At 38.4% G+C, this 21,419-nt stretch overlaps 1 protein-coding gene across 1 annotated transcript in view; it reads right to left on the bottom strand.

Annotated features, from left to right (window-relative positions):
* RHOBTB3 (Rho related BTB domain containing 3) overlaps positions 1 to 21,419 on the bottom strand; it is a 47,433-nt gene that overhangs the window by 24,403 nt on the left and 1,611 nt on the right. Inside the window, exons 3-6 of the mRNA XM_010949551.3 lie at positions 17,383 to 17,569; positions 9,762 to 9,916; positions 6,638 to 6,749; positions 4,132 to 4,497 (exon numbers count right to left, since the gene is read on the bottom strand). Coding sequence (XP_010947853.1) covers positions 4,132 to 4,497; positions 6,638 to 6,749; positions 9,762 to 9,916; positions 17,383 to 17,569 — 820 coding nt within the window. The remainder of the gene's footprint in view (positions 1 to 4,131; positions 4,498 to 6,637; positions 6,750 to 9,761; positions 9,917 to 17,382; positions 17,570 to 21,419) is intronic.

Genomic DNA, 21,419 nt, shown 5'->3' with positions numbered 1-21,419 from the left:
GTTTCTCAGTAAAATTATATTAACAAAGAACATATACACAGTATCTCCATTCAGAGGATTATCTGAAAGCATGCAAGCATCAAATCTAAATACATGGGATTAGTAGCAGGTAAATCCCTACAGGCCACCAATCTATTAGAGAACGGACACAGAAAAGATCCAATAACTGAAAATCAAAGTGAGACTAGTTCATAAGGGCACGCTAATGATTGGGCTGTTTTCATAATTAGAAATGCTCATCAAATCATCTTTGACACTTTTAGGTCCTAGTAAAGCAATAATCCTTAGACTGGAATTTTCTTTTCTTCTTTTGTGGTAAAAAATTTAACATGCGATCTATCCTCTTAACAAAATTTTAGGTGCACAATACAGTACTGTGAACAACAGGCATGATGCTGTATGTACAGCAGATCTATAGAACTTACCTGTCTTGCATAACTGACTGGGATTTTCTTTAGTTAACTTCTCAGAGCACTTATTTACTTAGACTCTTATAGCATGGTCTGCTCGTGCATACTCAGCTGTCTTTTTAAACAGTGCAGAAAAGAGCATGCCACAGACTAACTCGAGCTGGAGAATACTATGCAAACTGAAGACGGAAGCTCATTTTCACGTATTTATTTACTCTGGCAACATTTCAATCAGTGATGTGAAATTCTAAGGGCTATCTGCAGCAGGAAGAGCTCAAAGCTGAATTCTTGAGGCTCTTACAAAGATTTCAATTCCTAACCATCTGAGATGGTATGACTCAGGAATGTGCCAGCATAAAGACTGTATGGAGTATTTTAAGAATGTTACAACTGTACACCATTTAAGGATTACTCCTCAAGATCAGGAACCTGCTGGTCTTACTTCTCCGATTACTCCTTCTTCAGTGTTAGTCACTGAGTATTCACACATTATGCAAGGCTAGCTGTTATCCAACAGGAAACTAACGTGTGCAAAATAGACACACGTAAGCTGTGTCTGTTTGCTCAGAAATTTGAATAGGAAAATAAACAGAAGCCTTCTGGATGGGTGTAAAATGTTAACCAGACTATTCAACAGGCCTTGCCTAAATATGGGACCCAAATGTCCATGGTGACTCAACATGTACAAAATTTCAAATTTATAAAGGTTAAAAGAAAACCATGTTATTTAAAAAGAATTAAGACATTCTTTGTAATTTGTTCTTTTTGTTTTGGTTTTTTTTTAAAGCAGAAGATAGGATTAACATGATTTTTCAGCTCATGTTTGCTCAGGGCAAATATTTCTGAGTGTGCCCTGTCACGGAGTCCTGCCTCTGCATCCCAGCCCAACCGACAGGAGTACAAATGGCTCCTGTCTTCCGCCGTTTCCTACGTCACCCAGGGGTAGGCCTGGGCTTCTGTGAGGAAACCAGAGCATTGTTGGATCTTAAAAACTGTATTCTGTTCAAAAGTTGTTAAATGTTCAACAACAACAAGAAAAAAGCAAACAAAACACACAAGCCTGGCCTCTTTACTGAACTCTCTAGGTTTAAAATTTTTGTTTGCTTTGATAAAAAATTAACATTATTTTAAAAATGTAACCTATTCACAAAGACTAAAGGCTAAAACAAAACATCAGTAAATGTGGAGACACTTGAGAGTGAGGATCTGGTTGATTTTTTCTTCTCTTAAATTTTTTGCATTTTTCAGAATTGTCTTTACTGTGAAAATACAGCTTTACTATCTTTTTAAGCACAACGAACAATCGCTTTTGCTTGAGTCTGAGGTTATACCCTGTAAATAATTAAAGAATAATTAATAGGCACCTGCTGAAGCATTCTTTTCCCTTTTCCTCAACCTGCATCTGGGTCTCCCTATAGCCCCAGGTCATTGGTCTGTGGCCCTGCTCACAACTGCCACCACTTCTTGACTGGGTCACATACAAGGAGAGTTCAGAGCAGAAATGTAACAGCTCAGCGTCAGACTAAGAAGCCCATGCTCTGAACTGGTCAAGGGCTTGTGGCTCAGCAAGGTCTCCCTGCTATCCTGGCCCTCTGCCCTCTAAACTAAGGCTCACTTAGCTTCCACCCAACCACTAAGCATCCGCTTTCCCCACCTTCAGGCAGGGGCTGCAGCAGGGCACTGACAGCCCTAGCTTCAGGCAGCCCAGCATCACTCAGCTTTGCAGCTAACTCCATTTTGACCTTGTGCCCTTAGACTGATAACCAGGTTCCTCTCCTGGGCCTCTGGGCTGAATTCCAGGCCCTAATCCCCTGGCTGTGGCTGGTCCTAGTTCTTCCAAGGACAGATGTTGCAGCTACTTGTGGTCCACAGTATCAGCATCGCCTGGAGACTGTCGGAAATACAGAATCTCATGCCCCACTTCGGGCGTGCTGATGCAGAATCTGCACATGAACAAGATTCCCAACTGACTTGCATGCAGTTTATTTAAGGTTTGAAAAGCACTGGTCCAGGTGATGGACAAGCTGCAACACCAACCTGACCTGCTGTCAGAATGCTGGCCTTCCTGAGGTTGATCTCCAGAATAACAGGGACGCCTGACTGGACTCTGTCTTGCCTGTTCTCTTGCATCTTCCCACCATCATCAGAGATGATCTCTCTAAAGCCCAATCTGATCATGCATAAAATTCCAGAACAGCTTCTAAGAACAGCAGGAACCCTGCCAGCCTCATCTCCTTCCAGCCATCACCTCCCACTCTGTGCTCTAGCCATGGAAACTACCCATGGTTCCCAGAAACCAGCACTCTCAAAGATGACCTCTTCATTAATGCAAGTTTCCCAATATATTAATTTCTTTCAAAAAGCATTAGAATGGACACATGAAAAACTTATAGTAGGTAATGACTCTAGGAAAGGGGACTGAGGAACGAAGAGAACTTTTTCTTTGCTTTTCCCCTTTTTTTCATCTGTTTGTATTAATTTTACAATTTAAAAAAATTACTCCTTAGGAGAAAGACAAGCAGGTTCTGTCACTGGAGAGACATCTAGAGCTACCATATTAAAGAGGAAAGAGCTGACCTCAAAGTGTTCCTGTACCTCTGAAAGTATTTAATGGATATTGTGGGAAACCTGAATAATTCATAATTTCAACAGCAAACTCATTGAAACGAAAACTGAACACTTCCTTCATGGTTCTCTGACATATCATTAAAGATGCTTTTTTCCTTTTAACATGTAAACATTTTGGTTTTTCAAAACTAGTTTTAAATTCTGAACTGAGATTCTAAGTTTAAACATAAAAATCTGTAATACTAAATGAAGTCTTTAACTTATCTGATTTATTCGTAAGATGATTCACAGCTACTAGAGTCTACTCATTAATTCAACCAACACTTGCAGAGAACCCACCATGTTGAAGGCACTGTGCTGGTGTGCTCTGCAGGAGTGGTTATCTATGCCTTTTCAAAGCCAATATTCACTTAACAATGGATTTAAGAGCTACTATCACATTCTACTCAAATATATATATATATATATATATACATAATCCACTTAAATCTGCATGCTGCAAATGTATTTTTCACAATCATTAATTTTTATTTTAATTTATAAAACTAAACACAACCCAAATGAGGAAAGTAAAATCTTATCTTTAACATCAATCATTTCACCTGAAGACCACCCAAACCTTACAAAGATAAGGGCACAGTAAGTAAAAGAAAGAAGTCCAAAATATTCACAGCCAAAATTGATCAGACCTCAGCCTGAACTAATTTTAGACACAGTTTCTAGCTGCTAAACTGAGTGTAATGACCATGTTAACTTTGCTCCTCAAGTCCCTCCAAATCTGAGTCAAACAAAAAAATAAGTAGCTAGAGATACTTATTTTCATATGTATACTTGAATTTTAAAGTTAAACTGGACAATAAATTCTTCTATTTTCACATTTGCGGTTAATTTTTTAAAATTAAATACTAACACACCCACTCAATAGGAAAAGAGATTATTGCTTTTACATGTAGATTAAAAACCAAGGCAAGTAAACTCGTAAGGAGAGCTTGGACCAATTCCTATTGATAAAGCAAAAACTATTTCACATATAATCTTCACCTCAGAGGGTAGGAAGAAGATCAATGTAAAACCAAGCACTGCACTTGAGGGCCACAGGCATACTTCATTTCAGAAGCTTACAAAAATGCACCAGAACTATTTGAAAAGATACCTGAATAAATGAAGCGTAGAATGTCCGATAAACAAGAACAGAAGAGGGCGTCTTTAACTATGACTCGTAAGGGTGGGTTGCCTGGAGACTCCTGGCTAGCACCTGGAAACGCAGCATCTCTGTTGATAGCGAAGAGATCCTGGGTAGTTCGGATGATACTGGAATCCTGAATGTCAGCAGGACTCTTCACATTGAAAAGCAGCATGAATACATGGCTGACTGCGCAGAGAACAATTTTGTGGGCCTCGACCACTTCCTTCAAATCTGGGTTGTAAAATACCACATCCACACACTGGCAGCAGAACAGCAAGTTATTTAAATCAGAGTTATAATGCGATGCTTCAGCCTTTAAGACAGGCATTTTTTCTGTTTCAAAAAAATAAATAAAAATAATACACTATTCTTTAGATCTACAGATCCCATCATTTCAGGTTCATTTTAAGCAAAACAAAACACTATTTTAAAATATTATTAGGTTGACCCACATGAAGTTGCCAAAATCTGGCCAGTTTTGACCTATAATACAGCAATTTTGTATAGCTTAATCTAATAATAAACACATATACACTAATTAACCAGGGATAACACAGACACAAGAAATACTGTGTCTACTTTTCATAGTGCAAATGAAAAAGGTATTAATGCCATAAAGAGTAAAAAAATAGCATTTTTCATTAATAGATAGCATTTATTTCTCCCAAAATATTTCTCTAAGTGTAGAATTTCAGTATGTTGGTAATCATCATTCTTCACTTTCAACTGATATCAAATCAAAGAAATTACTAAATAAGTTCTGAAGAACTTAACCTCACATCTGAAGCTGTTTTCCCCCTGTGACTAGAACTAGAGGTAGAGGGATAAATTGTTAAAACAGCAACCTTTCAAGTCAGGGCTCAGAGTTATGACAGCGTGGACCCTGGGTTATGCTTAGTGTGGACCCTGGGTTATGCCCAGTGTGGACCCTGGGTTATGCTTAGTGTGGACCCTGGGTTATACCCAGTGTGGATCCAGACTGGGTTATGTTCAGTGTGACCCCGCAGGTTCTCCCAGCAGGAGGGTACGAGAGACAGCCTAGTGAACTCCAAGACTGCACGGCTAACAAGGTGCTCCTGAGGGCCCTGCCCACTATCTCACCTAGTCCCCCAGTGAAGACCCACAGGAGAAATTCATTTTAGTGCTAGGTAACATCAGATGCTTTGCTTTCTCTGAGGAACTGGTACTTTCTCTTCTTGATTAATAAGAACTAAGAAATGATCTGTCTACATTACTTATTTAGCTCTTCCCCATTCATCTTCTCATCCAGAAAGTACTTCAGACCCCAGTGTTTGCTACATAACCGACCACGTCTCCCTTTTCACTCTGCACACCACAAAGTTCAAAGCCAATTTTATGGTCTATCTATCTGCATTTTTTTTAAAACCTGGAATTGACTTCCCATACTAACTTATATTTTCCTGGTTGTTTATGTACATTCATTCATTCAACAAATATTTATCAAGTACCTTTTTAAAACAATATCCATAGTTAATTGATCTAGACAGAGTACTATTCTATTATTGCTATCATAAAATTATGCAATAAATTCTGATAATGAGTGATGTAATTTTATTTACTTTTAACTTTATTTTCTTCTACCCTTGTATTATAAACATTTTCAAACACTCAAAAAAGTTGACTGATAAATTGAGCACACATATATCCTGCCCTTAAATTCTACAATTATTATCATTTTGTTACTTTTTCACTTTAGATAGATTTTCTCACTCTCTCCGTGTGTCTCTGTGTCTGTCTGTCACTCACTGCTGTACCATTTAAAAATAATTTGTAATCATCAAGATACTTCAGTTCTAAATACTTTCACATTTACTTCCTGAGGATAAGGACATTCTTCTATTACCCACAATACCATTATACATAAGAAAATCAACAGAAATTCCAAGACATCATCTAATTTCCAGTCCATATTGAAATTTTACCTAACTGTCCCAAGAACATCTTTTAGATGTTTTTATTTTATTTTATTTTATTTTTTGGTGGTGGGAAGGTAACTAGGTTCATTTATTTATTCTTAGAGGAGGTACTGGGAATTGAGGTCAGGACCTCATGCGTGCTAAGCATGCGCTCTACCACTTGAGCTTCACCTCCTCCCCAAATTTTAGATGTTTTCATTGAACCAGCATCCAATCAAGGCTCACGCATTACATTTGGTTACTTCTCACTGGACTATAATCTAGAACAGCTCTCTACCACACACACTATTTTTAACAATCTATAGGCTCAAGTTGTTAGGACAATACTCCTCAAAGTGTGGTCCAAGTACCACCACTGCAGAATCATACGGGAAGCTTATTTAAAAATCAGATTCAGGCTCCATCCCATATTAACTGAATCAGAAGGCCACGTGAGTCCTGAACACACTCAAATTCGAGAACAATTGCTCTAAGACTTGTGAAATAATCTACAGTAAATACCAACTAAATGTCTAGACATTGGCTAATAAATGCACCTGGTTGTTCAAGCTGAGGTGGTCTAATTCCATGAAACGAGTTGCTCATTTTCCTTTTCTTCATTTTTTCACTTGTCTTCTGATTTAAGGCTTGAATCATAAAATACTCCAACTAAAACATGAATCAAATTTTAATTAAAGCTTCAACAAAATTATGTTTCTGACATGATTACTTGCACCCCCAACCACACTAGCCAAGTGTTTTTAATGTCAGTACCATCTACATGTATGCTTTAGCAAATGCTTTATCTAAAAAAAAAATCTATGAAGTAGAACAGATTGTGCCTTGTCTGAACAGAAATAGACTGTCATTCAAGAAGAAACTGCATTTTCTCTTGAATAATCAAGAAAGCCAAGCAGTACAACCATGTGACTGTCAATAACCATCTCATGGGCAACCACAGCAGTAAATACTAGAAAAATTCAGGGCAAAAACAGATCTGGTTCTGTCACAAATATTCATATCAGCTAGGGAAGTTCACATGTGCTCTACTTTTTTTCCTGAATAAATTACTTTGAAATACATCCTTCATTTTATAAATTACAAATCTTGACCACCTGTGCTTACACAGCTCTAGGCGTCTGCTTTCTATCATAAGGCCTGGGGCAAAAGTACAAATGGAGATCCACGTACCATACTCCTAAATATTTAAATGTTGTAAATCAATAAACTTATATAAAAGGTGCTCTATCCTCCTGCTTTGATAAGTATGTCATCATTAAAGCCTGGAAGACCAGGTTCAGATTTAAATTCTCAGACTCCAGAGTTCTGTGCAGCACAGGGAGAGCTGGCCCCTAACTCCAGGGACCCACTACCACCCCTCCTCTCCTCACCCCTGCTCCACCCCTCACCTCCTCACCTGAGGTCTGTGCTTACAGGTGGAGATCCACACCTATACAACCAAGCGCCATCCACTCCCCCCTCCCCCAGTCCTCATACGAAGTCACCCCTTGGCCACCTCTCAGGCCTAGGGGTGAACACACCAGCAGTGTGGTCCACCTTCTGGAGGATGGACCCAGGAAAGAGGCCTGCACAGGTCTGGGAAACAGACTCCCAGCCAGTGAACTCCTGGGTCAGAGAATTTCAGGGTCCTGGGTTTTGGAGCGTGGCCACAGCACTGCTCCATAGACCTCTCTGTTCTGTGTTGATGGACATATCCTATAACATATGTGCTAATCATCAGAGCAGCAGCCAGTAGTTCCGAGTAGTTACTGAGTACCTGAAATGTGGATAGCGCACCTGAGGAACTGAATTATTTTGTAATTCATTTAAATATAAATTAGTGTAGCCTATAAATTAGGCCAGTGGCTACCACACAGATGATGCCAATCAGGAAGGGAGCTACTAGCTGTGGGCACACCCCCGTGGCTCCATCAACCCAGGCCCGTGGGGAGGGTACAACTGGAGGAGAGCCAGGTGAGGCTCTCTGAAGCTACAGGGAACATGCCACCCTTGCCCAGGGCTGAGGGTAACATTGCACATCTCTCCCTCCTTGACTCTGAAACACAAGACAGAAAAATGCTCCTTTCCCTCTGATGTTACCATTCCATCCAAATCCTGGCAAAGGTCAAGATCTCAGTTGTACTTCACTATTCAAGAGTCTAAGAAGAGATTATTCTAATCTTATTTTCATATTCTCACTAAGTCTTGGGTTAAGGAGAAAAGAAACCATGTTTTTCTCCCGACTTTGACCACATTTTCAATTCTCATCAGGCCTCCAACACTAGGTGTTAGGGACAAAGAGAAATGATGAGAGAAAAGAAGAGAAAGAGAGAAGAGAAAGCAGGGGTTAGAAAATGGGAAGCGTGACCTTGAGAATTCCAGTTCAGGAAACTGAAGAGGGGGACCAGCAGAACCAAGGCCTCCAGGAGCTCCCTCTTCTCCCCTAAATGAAACCAAACTATCTTTCTCCTCCCCTAACTTCCTAGGAATTTCAGGGAAATGTAAGATTCATAGACCAAATTAAGACCTCTTTAAGCCACTACAATATAGTCAGCTTGAAAGAAAATCAGATTCCACTCCTCTCTACCTCTCTACCCACTGCTTATCACTATAAATAAGTAAGACAAAACGTTCTCACAGTCACTGATAACATCATTATTGTGAGTTTATGTTTCTTTATATTACTGAGTGAATAGTAGCCATTTATGTTTGATAGAAATCAGAATTATTTATATTGGGTTCTTATTTCACCCTTGCTTCTTATTTGGAGTTGAGTAATTCCAGAACAAATGAAATTTCTCTGGTCATTGTGGAAACCTCACTATTTTGAAGTGAATCTACATAATGAATATTCTGGGATGTTATATGGATAGAGTACTTGATGAGGAGCTGGGAACTGATGGAGAAGTCCAAAGCACTCCTGCTTAATGTAGGATTTCCTTTGGATTAAGCCTCTTACCAGTGCTTAGGAGATCTGTCCGTTGAAAGGAGTCACTTCTTAGAGGGTTGGAAACACAGTTCCAAAATCAGTTAGTACTTAAATGATACAACTCCACAGTATTCTCCAAGGACCGTGCAGTCCTAACACCATAGGGTAGGTGCTCTGGGTAAGATGAGCTTCACAACACCCGCAGGACCCACAGGAAGCCACTGCAACACAGCGACCAACCTTGGCTCCCCATCTTCCCAACAAGAAACACTGGGATGAGTAGTTCCTCTGAATATTTTTGAGCTACACCAAAATCAAAAGTATGCACATCTTGCTGAAGCACACATAGAGAAGAAAAATCATTCTTCTCAAGTAGTAGACAGAAATGAAGGAGAACCTTCAGGCCCTGCAGTTCAGGCTGCCAGGCTCATCAAGCTGCATGAAGGTTACTAAATCTTTTCACTAAAAGTGACTGAAAGTCAGTTATGAAACTGACATCACAGGTTTGTGTAAAGTGCCATCAAATAGAAAATTCCAAAATATCCTATTAGACAACAGAAAATGTTTCACTTGGAGAAAGAAATAGACGTAGAATTTCACTCTGACAAAACCCTTTTTCTACTTGCTTTCATTTCTCAAAGTTCAAACTAATCCTGCTTTTAAAAATTAAGTTCTAATTGAGGCTCTGGCAAATAGCTAAAGAGCCAACCTGACAAGTGACTTAAATTTATGTAACTGGAATTTCCACTTACCACTCCTCCAAAGTATTTTCCTATGTAGAAGTCATCAAGGCTGTGTAGTTCCAGATAGGTAGCTCCTAGCTCTTTAGCAAGCTGGATCCCTTCAGTCGTACTGACGCAGCTCCCTCTGTCCGAGGTACACAGTGGGCACGTACAAGGTAACTCTTCTGAGAACGTGAATACGAGTAACAAAGAGGTTTGAAATTAAACAGGAAAAAATGTACACAGACAATCTGAGCATTAAGCCACAAATTAAGAGCTCATACCAGGATCAGAGTCCAAGACCATTTAGTATATCCACTATCCAGTAGACTCTGAATAAAAAGTGTCAATGATGAGAGCAAGGCCCCTAAAGTAAACAAGCTTAAAATGTGAGAATGAACAGCACCTTGGAAAATAGGAGAATTTTTAAATAGGTGAATGAATATTACCAAGGCTATTATAATAATTACACCAATCAGCCAGTAATGTCAGGCCTCCTTCCTTTTATACAAACTTGACATCCTGAGTATCAGTACAAATTTAACAATTTGATTGCCCATAGAAACCATGGAAAAGAGGGTTGGCTTTTTTTTTTTCATAATGAACTTTAAATACATTCACCAAGTTTGAATAGATCTTATACTTTTATTTTAATAGAATCCTCAATTTGACCTCAATCTCCAAGGCTGCAAAATTGCCAATCTTTGTAAATATCATGTGAAGTATGTTTTTATTAATCCAGACATTTCAATTATTGAACTCTAAAGCACTCAACTGCAGAGACCAAATTCAATCACTTTTTATCTTTTCCTTCAAGATTAAAACATTAAAAACTGAAATAACAGAAAGTAATTACTGAACATGTGAGCTGTCCCAAGAGTCATCGCTGCACCACGTACAGACCTCTGGCTGGGAATGTGGTGGATGAACCTCATACGGACGCTCCTCAGGAAGACCACAAACGTATGCTCACTTCCATATTCTTCAGCCAGCCTTGTTTTGTTTCATGCTACACCATCAGGTATGTCATTGTTTAAAAGGCAGCCAAGGCAAAAGGGGATGAAACCATGTATAAAAAAGCATGTTGTTGCAGGTGGGCTTTCCTGGGAAGCAGACTCTGAAATGGAGACTGATGTGCTGGACGCTTACTGGGTGGTGATCTTGGGAATAACTTTTCTCAGGGGTGAGGGAGGCAGGACTGAGCAGAGGAAGAATTCCAACTTCAGTGTTACCGCGACAGAGACCTCAGCCATCTGTCAGGGCTCTTTACAGTGGTTCCCCACACAAAGCTGGGCCTTTGTATCCCTAAATGAGCCGTAATTAAAGGAGGGCTGCCCTCGTGAAGGGAGCAAAACCCTTGGCAAGAAGCTTCTATCAGCCTGGAAAGGGACTCAGCTGTGCACCGTAAGTAGCCAAAAAACCCGGTAACTGAGGGAGTAAATCCAGTGGCCCTGAAAGGGCGTTTGGGCTATACTGCCCATAGCATACACAACAAGTTTCCTGCCAATGACCTGCATGTAGATGGAGCACATGTATGTACACACGGCGTGTATACAAAGGCTATTCAGTGCACTGCATACAGCGTATTTAACATGCATGTGCGTGCACACACACATGACAGATAATTTAGCTTCGTGGGAAGACTTTTGAGCTCAGAAACCATGTATTCACATCCTCATTTTGCAGAAGAGGAAACTGAAGCTCAGGGAGGTTAAGTAACTCGTCTAATCTCCTTGTGTGTTAGAGCTGGAGGAACAATAATAAAACTGTTACTTGTTCCACCTGAGAAACAGACATCAAAAGATAAGATAAAAATTTAGTTTGAGCAAAGAATTATTGAGTCCAAAGATACAGTGATTTAAAAATGAAGCTTGGTTTCTCTAAATTATGCAATAAATTCTAATCAGAGTTCTTGCATTCACTTTTTCTAAGATCATTTCAGGTTTAGAGAAAATAAAGTTCTCATATACAATTTAGGCTATCTTGAAAAATAACACATCGGTATTTCACATTCTTTATGAAGCCTTGATAAACAGTGCCTTTGATTTTCTGAAGACAGAGGCCTTCTTATGTCTACAAAGCTCTCCTTATGTTGATGGAATGGGGTGGGTAGGCAGAACATCTTATTAAACTTTATTTCTGGACAAAAAGTCACTAGTGTTTTGAGCAAAAAATTCAGCAAGCAAAATGTAAAACAATTGCTAGGAAATAACCTTGATTTGAAGGAAAATCCAACTAATGTCAGGTTTAACCCAGCTGAGTGGGGGTTTTCCACTGTGTGTAGCCACAAGCATCTCACAAACCTAGAAAGTGCCCCTGCTTATATTCAATCATTATAACTTGTCTATGTCACAATACATTTCTTTTTGTTCACTTGGTACCAAAAGTAAAAATGCCTAGTCATTATGTGTTAGGCAGGAGAATCAAAACATTTATGGATCAAATAAACTTACATTGAGCATTTCATCAGGAGACCCCAAATAATTTTATATTGTGGTACCTTCTTCAGGACTCACTCCTATGAGCCCACCTCAGGGTCCTGGGACTCTGGGAATCAGTGTTACACTTCTAGTTAACACTGTAGTCTTTTTTTCTCTGTTATATATTTTCTTTTAAGGTATTATCACAAAATGTCTGTTTTTTTTTTTTTTTTAAAGCAGACACAATGTAACTCTAGAATTCAAATGAATGGCATCTCTCTCAAAGCAGTGGCTTTGAGAACCTGCAGGGTGATTCTTACAATGTTGTCAGTGCTTAAAAGTCTTAGGAATCCTTTTAGGAATTCCAGCCTAGCAATGTAATAGGCTCTGTCAGAGCTTCAAAAAGAAAAGACAGGATGCCTGCTTTTAGGAGCTTAAGGCTATGAATACACCCTTGTCACATTTGGAGAAAATCTTCCACTTTAAAGATAGACTCAATATTTAGTAAAAGCCAAAAATGTATTCAGAGCCAAGTACGATGAAGACACACACAGCCAAGCTTGTCAAAACATGTATAACAAAGGAAAGAGATGAGACTGATTGTGTTTGCTTAACTCATTCTTAAAGGAGTTGGAGAGAGAAGTTAGCAGAACACCCAGCACGGGTCCGTGGGCTACAAGGGGTTGAAGGAGGGAGCAACAAGTGTCCTTGAGTTGAACAGCCAGATTTAGCTCTGCAATTACTTTGTAATCACATCTTACATGGTAAATTACTTTCATCCTGTTAGTGAAAGTGATTTTTTCACTTACATATATCATTCATAAAACCATTCATTCACTCACTGAACAAATGTTTTTTGAGCACCTACCTACCACACTTCAAATAGTAGGGATGTAAAGATACACAGATAAATGAAACTCACAGTGAACTGAGCCAAGACAGACATGGCTGCAAACAACTATAATATATGAACTAAAATAAAGGTGTACAAAATCACCATGGAAACACAGGAGAAATTAACTCTGCCTGGGGGATAATAGAAGGCTTCACAGAAGAGCAAATGATTTAAAGAGTAAGGATGAATTTGCTATGCAGAAACAATAGGGGTTATGCAGCGCGGACTCCAGTCAGAGGATGTAGCACATGCAGAGGCCTGAATGTGAGAAAAAGGGGAACACATCGCTTCCACTTTCAAGAGGGCAAGCTAAGACCACACTGCAATCTCCTCTCCCTGCCAAATCACAAAAATCATGAAAGAAAGATGGGGATAGGGAAGAGGTGGCAGGGAGAAAGGAAGGAAGAAAGAGAGCAATGAGGGGATGGAAGAGGAGGGAGGAGGAAGAGAGATGTACGCACATGGCAATGGTCAAAAATTAGCGAAGAGACTCTCGCCAGCCAGAAACTAGGACTGCTTGAGAGGCTGCAGGCAGTGAGCACAGGACCAGAGAGGGACACTGAGCTCAGAGGACAGGTGGGACCTCAGGCACAGCAGCAGCATCTGAGGGCTCACTGCTTAAGGATGGTGGGAGCAAGGAGAGCCCAAGGGCAACTGAGAGGAGTTTAGCTGGAGGACCCCAGGGGCAGCCGCGAGGCCCGCAGATCCTGGGGAGGGCCAAGCCTAAGATGAGTCTGGGACATCTGCGCCAGAAAATAAGGAAGGACTCAAAAATTAATTGGAGAGAGCATGGAGAGACTCCCTTCAGGCAAATTCCGGGTAAATGGAGCATCAGAAAGAATAATGAGAAGAACAGATGATAAAATAGTGAATTTAGAAAACAAACCCATGAATCATAACAACTCTTAAAGACAGATGTGGGAGCAAAGGGAAAGTTCTATTTACAGGAGAATACCAAATAATAAGCATAGAAGGAATGGTAGGAAATCACTATTCTGCAACCACAGTTATCACAACTAAAGGAATCATGCAAAATAATGGGCTTAGATTCTTTAAAAATGTCAATGTCATGAAAGACAACCCCCTTCCCCTGTCAAAAAAAGGCTGGGGAATTGGGAACCATTCTGGATTAAAAGAGACTAGATAGACATGACAACTAAATGCAATGCATTGTCCTTAATTTCATTGGATTAAAAAAAAAAAACAGCTTTGGAACAAGTGGGAAAATGTGAATATGGGTATATTTTAAATAATAGCATAATAGGTAATATTACATATTTTGAGTGATGATTGCATTATGGTTAATAGGAGAATGGCTCTGTTCTTAAAGACATGCCTAATTAATCAGGACTGAACAAATCCCATAATGTTTACAATTTACTCTCAAATGGTTCAGACAAAAAAATGTGTGTGTATGTGTGTGTGTGTTTGTAATATCTGGGGTTCACTGTCCTATTCTTGTCAAGTTTCTTAGGTTTGTAATTTTGCAAATAAATGTTAGGGAAAGAAGAAGAAAGCGTCTAAGGAATTTAAAGAATGAATATCATGATCTGATTTATATTCTAGGATGATTATTCTGAGAGGATTTATTTCAGAAAGAGGCCAAGCAGGAACGGAAGACCAGAGGCCAATTTACCAAGAAGCCTAAGTTTCAAGGCCCTTTCTTGTGGGTCCTTTCCAAAGCCTTGGGAGAAACCAGGGCATGAAATTCTTTCACATGACATGAGCTTCTGTAAAATTTGCAAAATAAGATATTCTTAGTACATTTGGTTAAGACTACTGTCTCTTTCCACTCCAAATCACTTCACCTCGCACAAGGCAGCTCTGAAGGAGCCATGGACATTTTTGGGATCCTGCTAAGGGGAATTTAAATTTAGGTTTAGTGAGCTATTATGTGTGGTTTGTAGTAACTTCCTTGTAAGTGTTTGTGAGCTGTCTTGGTGCACGAATGGCCTTCAGGAATGTTTCTTTCACCCACTGTGCAGACTAATTTGGCATCATGACACAATGATGCTGCCCTGAAAGATGAACACAACACAGACCATAGGGCCCAGCACCACAGAGATGTGGAGAGTGGGGAAATACACTGGAAGAAAAACTAATTACCATTCTCTTCTCTCTATAGAAAAATATCAAAAAGTGGTTATCATATGAAGAACTGATCAAACACTATGCAGCCCAAAAAAATCTAAGAAAAATTAAATACGTGTCAGGTTTTTAAATATTAGAAACTTAAAAAAAATGTTTGTGGTATTTGACAGCTTTTTTTAGAGTTGTAATTTAATGTGCTTTCTTTTCTCATTCTGAATAAATGTTCATTTGTATACATATACGGGCCTGTAATTTTGTAGTTTTTTTTTTCCCATACAAAGAGCCTCTGAAATTGTGTAAGTTTCAGATCCTACAAAAGCTGGAACTGCCCTTTTAGACCAAAAAGATGGTCACTATGACAGATAATTAAATGACTAGGATCTGAAATACAGTGAAGACGAGGAAAAAGCAATGAGTTTGAGGTTTATTTAAAATATAAAATCAAAAGAGCTTCTTAGTCAACTGAATATGAAGAATGGGAGGGAAAGCTGTGTTAGATGGTTGTAGTTTAGGTGAATAGGTAGGTCTGGCATCACTCACAAGACAGGGAGCTCAGTAAAAAGAGGGAGCTGTCTGTGGAGATTTGGGCCAGGAGAGAGGCTGAAGCCAGAAAAACAGTCTGGGTAATCAACAGTGTCTATACAGGGGAAGCTGGGGCAACAGATTAGCAGGTTCATGGTCAGAGTAAATAGCAAGAGGTGAAGCCAAAGAATGGGACCCTGGACAACAACTGCAGGATGTACTGATTTGGTATATGTGTGTAGGGGGGGTTGGGAGGGTCAGAAAAGGCAGAGAGAACAACCAGGAAAGAAAGGGCAGCTTTATTAAGTGGAGGGACAGGTGTGTTTGAATAATTTCAGAGGAAGAATTGGTACTAAAATGTAAGTTAAATGTACATTAAATGTGACAATAAGCATGTAACTGGCAGCCCCGAGTGAAAACAAACCAGTGTAACTGTGAAAGTCAAAGTCAGACTGGAGTAGACTGAAAAATGAATGGGAAGTCAGGAAGTGGACTCAGGAAGTGTGGATGACTCATTCAAGAACCATGACCGGCAATAAGAAGAAAGTTAGGGAAATGGAGGGCATGTGGGGGTCAAAGAAGGGTCAAGCTTGCTTCATTCATATCTACTAACGCTAAACACATACCTACCCTATGACCCAACTATCCTACTCTTAGGAAACAACCTAAGCATTACCAAAAGGAGAATGGAGATATAAATCACAGCATATTCATAAAATGGAATAATACACAGCAATACAAGGAAGAAATTACAGTTCTGCATGGATGAATCTTAAAAGTATTATGCTAACTGTAATTAGTCAGGCACAAGGCACTACACACTGTATGAAGTTCAAGAATAGGTAAAACTAATCTGTTGTTAGAAGTCAGAATAACTATCTCTGGGGAGGGGGAAGAGGCATGAGTGGGGCAGCTGTTCTATATCTTGATCGGTGTGATGGTTGCATAGATGTATACATACGTAAAAATGCATTTAACTGTGCTCTAAAACTTGTGATGTCTATGTCCTTTATTTTGCTGTACTTCAATAAGGAGGGAAAAAATGAAGAAAAACAAAACTTTAAAAACAGCTGTACTGAGGAAATAACCACTGAGAACTATAAAACGCCACCAAATCGAAGTGAGTTCTGAGTTGGCCCTGAGCTATTTGACAAGAGTATGCACAGCAGCAACCACTGAAACTGACCAAACCAAGTTAATCCACCAGCTACAGAGTGAACAACCCTCTCTCTTAGGTGGTGTGGTCAGTGTATTCAGCTCACTCACCGCTACCTACCTAAAAACCCTGCTCCAGTCCCACATTCACATGTGGACAATCCATTACCCTTCCCAACTGGATAGATGTTTACATTGTCAAAAAGTGTTTTCCAGGGCTCCGTGTTAGCCTAATATCTCTCCCATATAAAACAACAACAATAACAAACAACAATAAAAAACCCCCAAAACCCCACAATTACTGACTTCTTTCACTTTAGTAGAAGAGCAGTTTAAAAGACAAACTTGTACCCATCAGAATCACAGCAGTAGCTTGTGATAGTTTCCTTTGATGTCTCATTATCATACCCAGTGATGAAGAGACAACAGCTGGCATTTGAACCCACAGTCATTTTGCTTTCCAAAAAAAAAAAAAAAAAAAAACTTGTATTAATCATTAATAAACTTAATTCTGTTTAAAATTAATATGGTATCTGTATTCTCACATAAAAGAAAATTAAATACTTACCATTTTGTCTGGTACCGACTGCAGCAATGATTACTGGAACTGAATTTAATGCTCTTTTTATCACAGGAATATAATTATCCTTCACTTCATGGAATGAAAACTTGTCATTTACGTTATATTTGATCACAATGATGTCGGCACCCCCAATCAGATTTCGAGAGGTATACCAATCACTGTCAAAAATGTCCTAAACCAAAATGAAAAGAACACTCTTTAGTCTACTTATCTTCAAATCAACCATGAAATAAGCTGTAACATATTAGTTTTAATTTTTTGCCAAACTTTAATATTTGGAACTCATTAAAAAATTTTAAAAAATATGAAATTTAAAACATTTGAAATCTATCAACTCTTTTAAATATTTTGAAATTTGTTAATTAGCCCAGCCCACAACGTAGTGGTAAAACAGAATCCAGAGAATTCCTGAGAATCTGATGAAATAGACAACCTCTTTCAACACTTGTACTTAAAAATAAGCACTTTGTTTCAATATCATGCCACAGCTTTATCACCTAATAATCTCAAGAATGTAGCACTATGCAATAGATGTAAGAGCGTCAGTGTAAGGACGCTTCAGAGGATTTTCTGTGACCCAGTTAGATAATGCAGGATTGTTCAGGGTTTTGAATTGTAATACACTGTGAATTCTGTGGAGTTCCATATGTTTTACTCATATTCTCAAAACTCATACACGTTTTTTAAACTTTGTCCATTCTTTGCACAGTATTGTATACATACCCTGTGCATGTAAGGGGAACAAGGTATGGGAGGGGGAACGTCTCCATAAAAAGATAAGCGTGTATTATTAGGTGTTAACATGGTAAGGAATATATTTACAATTCGTGTATTTCGTTGACATTATTTAAAAATTCAGGATAAAGCTTTCCAGTTTTGAAATTTTTATTCTTGGACTACAGTTAATAATACTTATATTTAGAATTAAGGCCAGAAGTAATTTTTATGGACCTACTTCTTGAAACTTAGTGCTTTTATATTTTAGAAATAATTTTTCAAAGTTATTGTATGAAAAGTGGTATAGGACAAGTGTCTTTATGTATCTTAATACCATTGCTAAATATATATAAGTGGCTCTCTTCTCACATTTTGGTTAACTATTAATCATTATCTGTCCTTTGATGTGGACTTTGGTATGTATTCCTTGTATGTAATAAAGCTAGATTAAGAAAATAGACAGCTAGATATAGCTAACAGGTCCAAAAACTGTTGGGCTGTGAATGTCTGCACTTTGAAATGTGACTCCAAAACAGGGTTTGAATCAATCAACTGTGACAGAGCTTCTATCCTATGTTAGAAAATTCTGGAAAAGTGTCACAGCAATGCCCTTTTGCAGAGACCTTCTTGTCACCAGTACATTCCCAAGCCCCAGCAAAGCCTCTAATAATTCCCTACATCCTCCCCACCTGCCCATTTCCTACAAGTACACTCTGAGTAGCAAGCATTGCAGAATTTTTAGATATGAATACCTTGCTGAAAGTGGGATGGTTAGAGCCTTTTTAAAGAAAGATTTAACCACACACACACAAAAAAAACCCCAAAACAAAACAAAAAGGCAAATTATGAGGATATAAACAGTGAAGGGAAAGGCTTGAACTTAGTGGAGGATGTAAGAGGGAGGAGAAGTGAAATGGGGCACAGATCAAGAAAATGTGAGAGCTTCCCAGCAGAGCTCTACACTAACTTCCAAATCCCAAACCACAAAAACTATTCCATTCCAATTGTATCTGTTATAGTAGTCAAGCTGAAAGTATACAAGTATAACAGGGCATATAAGTATAACAAAGAAAGAGGACAAAGTCAGATGGATGGAATGAGTAAATTAAACATAAGTGGGACCAATATCAAGCAGCCATTTAACTCTGAGAGAACAAAACAAAAGTAACTGCTCTTTGCATTCCAAATTGTCCAAAATCCGAGTTACTGGAGAGGTGGTGAAGGAAAAAGGGGACATTTAAAGGAAAACATCATGAGGAAATGGGTTTGGCATCATTAACCCTGTGGTATTGAGGATATGAAGACTATAAATAAATTTATTTTTAATACAAACCAGAGCTTCAAACCCTGCACACACAAAAAAAGTGTGCATGTATTACCTCATTGCTTTTTATGGAATAATTCTGGTAAACAGGAAAAGGTCTAGAAATGGAATAAAACAAGAAAGACATACTAAATAATGAGCTACATGTAATGAATCTGAAGCACATTTATTTAAAAAGTGCCAAGTTTTATGACAAAGGTCCAGAGTAGGGCTATGGATCCACAGAAGAAAACTAGGACAGAAGCGCAACGATCTCATTCCCACTCCAAGGAAACACCACCACTCTTCTTCTCACACTAAGTCAAAGAGAAATGCTCCACTGGTTTCTAGAAATATGAAGGAAATCAAATTCTCCCACCCCTTGTAAATCAGTTCCAGGATTTCCTCTAGGAGGTTATGCAACACAAGGCTTGGAGCCACATTTGGGGAATGGAACTTTTTTTGAAAAAATAATCTGAATTTTTACAGCAAAACAATAATTTTATTCTACTTGATTGTGGAGCTGCAATACAGCATCTATTAAGTACTAACACTGCTGCCCCAATGTACTTTATTTGTGTGAAAATCTTGAATGATGTGTAGGAAAACTTTACTTCTGCTTAGTTTAGGTGATACATGGCTATACAAAAGTTGTGATAAACACTTCATTATCACTGCAGCTACCACTCATTGAGCGGCTACCACATGCCAGTGTGGTTGCTAAGAACTTGACATGCACTATCTCACTTACCTGTCAGCACAGCTCTAGGAGGCGGGGGTTATTACGTTTATTTTACACACAAGGAAAATAAGGCTAAGAGAGGACGAGTGACTTTATCTAGGAACACAGCCAATAAGCTGCAGTGTGACGATCTGAAATCAGGTCCTTTTGATATCAAAACCTGTACTCTATCTCTTCTGCTATATTTAATATTCTGATTCAGTACATGTCAAATATCAACTTTCTTATCTCTGCTGGGCTTTTACTCACCACCAAGAGAAGAAAACACCTTATAAAGAGTAGCTCTACTATGTCAGAAGACCATTGTAACCTAGAAAACTGTGCTTGGTTACAAACTCAATGCCTTAAACAGGGAGAGGGTCTAACCAAACAAAAGGTGATTATTATAAAACATAATAAATTAGTATTTATTACTGATCAATAAATTTTAAAAAATCAGACTATGGAGGCTTATTTTAATCCATTTGAAAGATTTCATTTACTACAATCCATGGAATTACAAGAATTACTTTTTGCTAAATTAACAACATAAACAGCAAAAACAGGAAAGGTTATCCTAACCCCCTAATTCAGCTTATTTTGTTTTTCCTACATTTATTTACTCTGTTCACTCAACATTTGTTCAGCTGAGTGTAGAACCAGTAAGTTTTTAGACTGTAAGATCTTTCACAATTAAGTGACCAAAGTAAAAGTGTTTCTTTTGCTCTCATGAACTCAACAGTAAGTTTTACAATGATGATCCTTATGATCAGTATCATCACTTTTACAATTTGGAGTTTAATAGCATCCCTGTTATTGAAAAAGACCTTTTCATTTATTTCAGCCTATCAATATACATTTACTTCAGCTGAAAATTTATTTGGGCATATGATCTTTTCTTTCCATAATACAGAAATCTGCATAAGAAATGTTTCTATGTACATTCTACATATTTCTTTAGAAAGATGTATTAGCTCCCTAAAGCCACTCATTCAGTTTTTTAAATTGCAGTTTAAATGTAAATCTCACATAATGATAATTTGCATTCTCTTTTTCGGACATTAAACTTTCTTGTTATAAAATATAATCTTTAGTTGCAATATAACTTCAATACCAGCAAAAAACCAGAAACTTTGGAATAACATTATGTGAAAACATTCAAAATATGATGCTATTGTGTACTGAAAACATTTATGTATTTTCTCCTTTTATCACTCAAGAATTAGATTAGGATTTGTCAACTTCATTACAATTTTTTTAATTATCACAAGTTTAAAGCTT

Source organism: Camelus bactrianus, chromosome 3 (genome assembly GCF_048773025.1).
Source record: "Camelus bactrianus isolate YW-2024 breed Bactrian camel chromosome 3, ASM4877302v1, whole genome shotgun sequence".
NCBI classification, from domain to species: Eukaryota; Metazoa; Chordata; class Mammalia; order Artiodactyla; family Camelidae; genus Camelus; species Camelus bactrianus.
The sequence above is the reverse complement of the archived record's forward strand: the minus strand, read 5'-3'. Positions and strand labels throughout refer to the sequence as shown.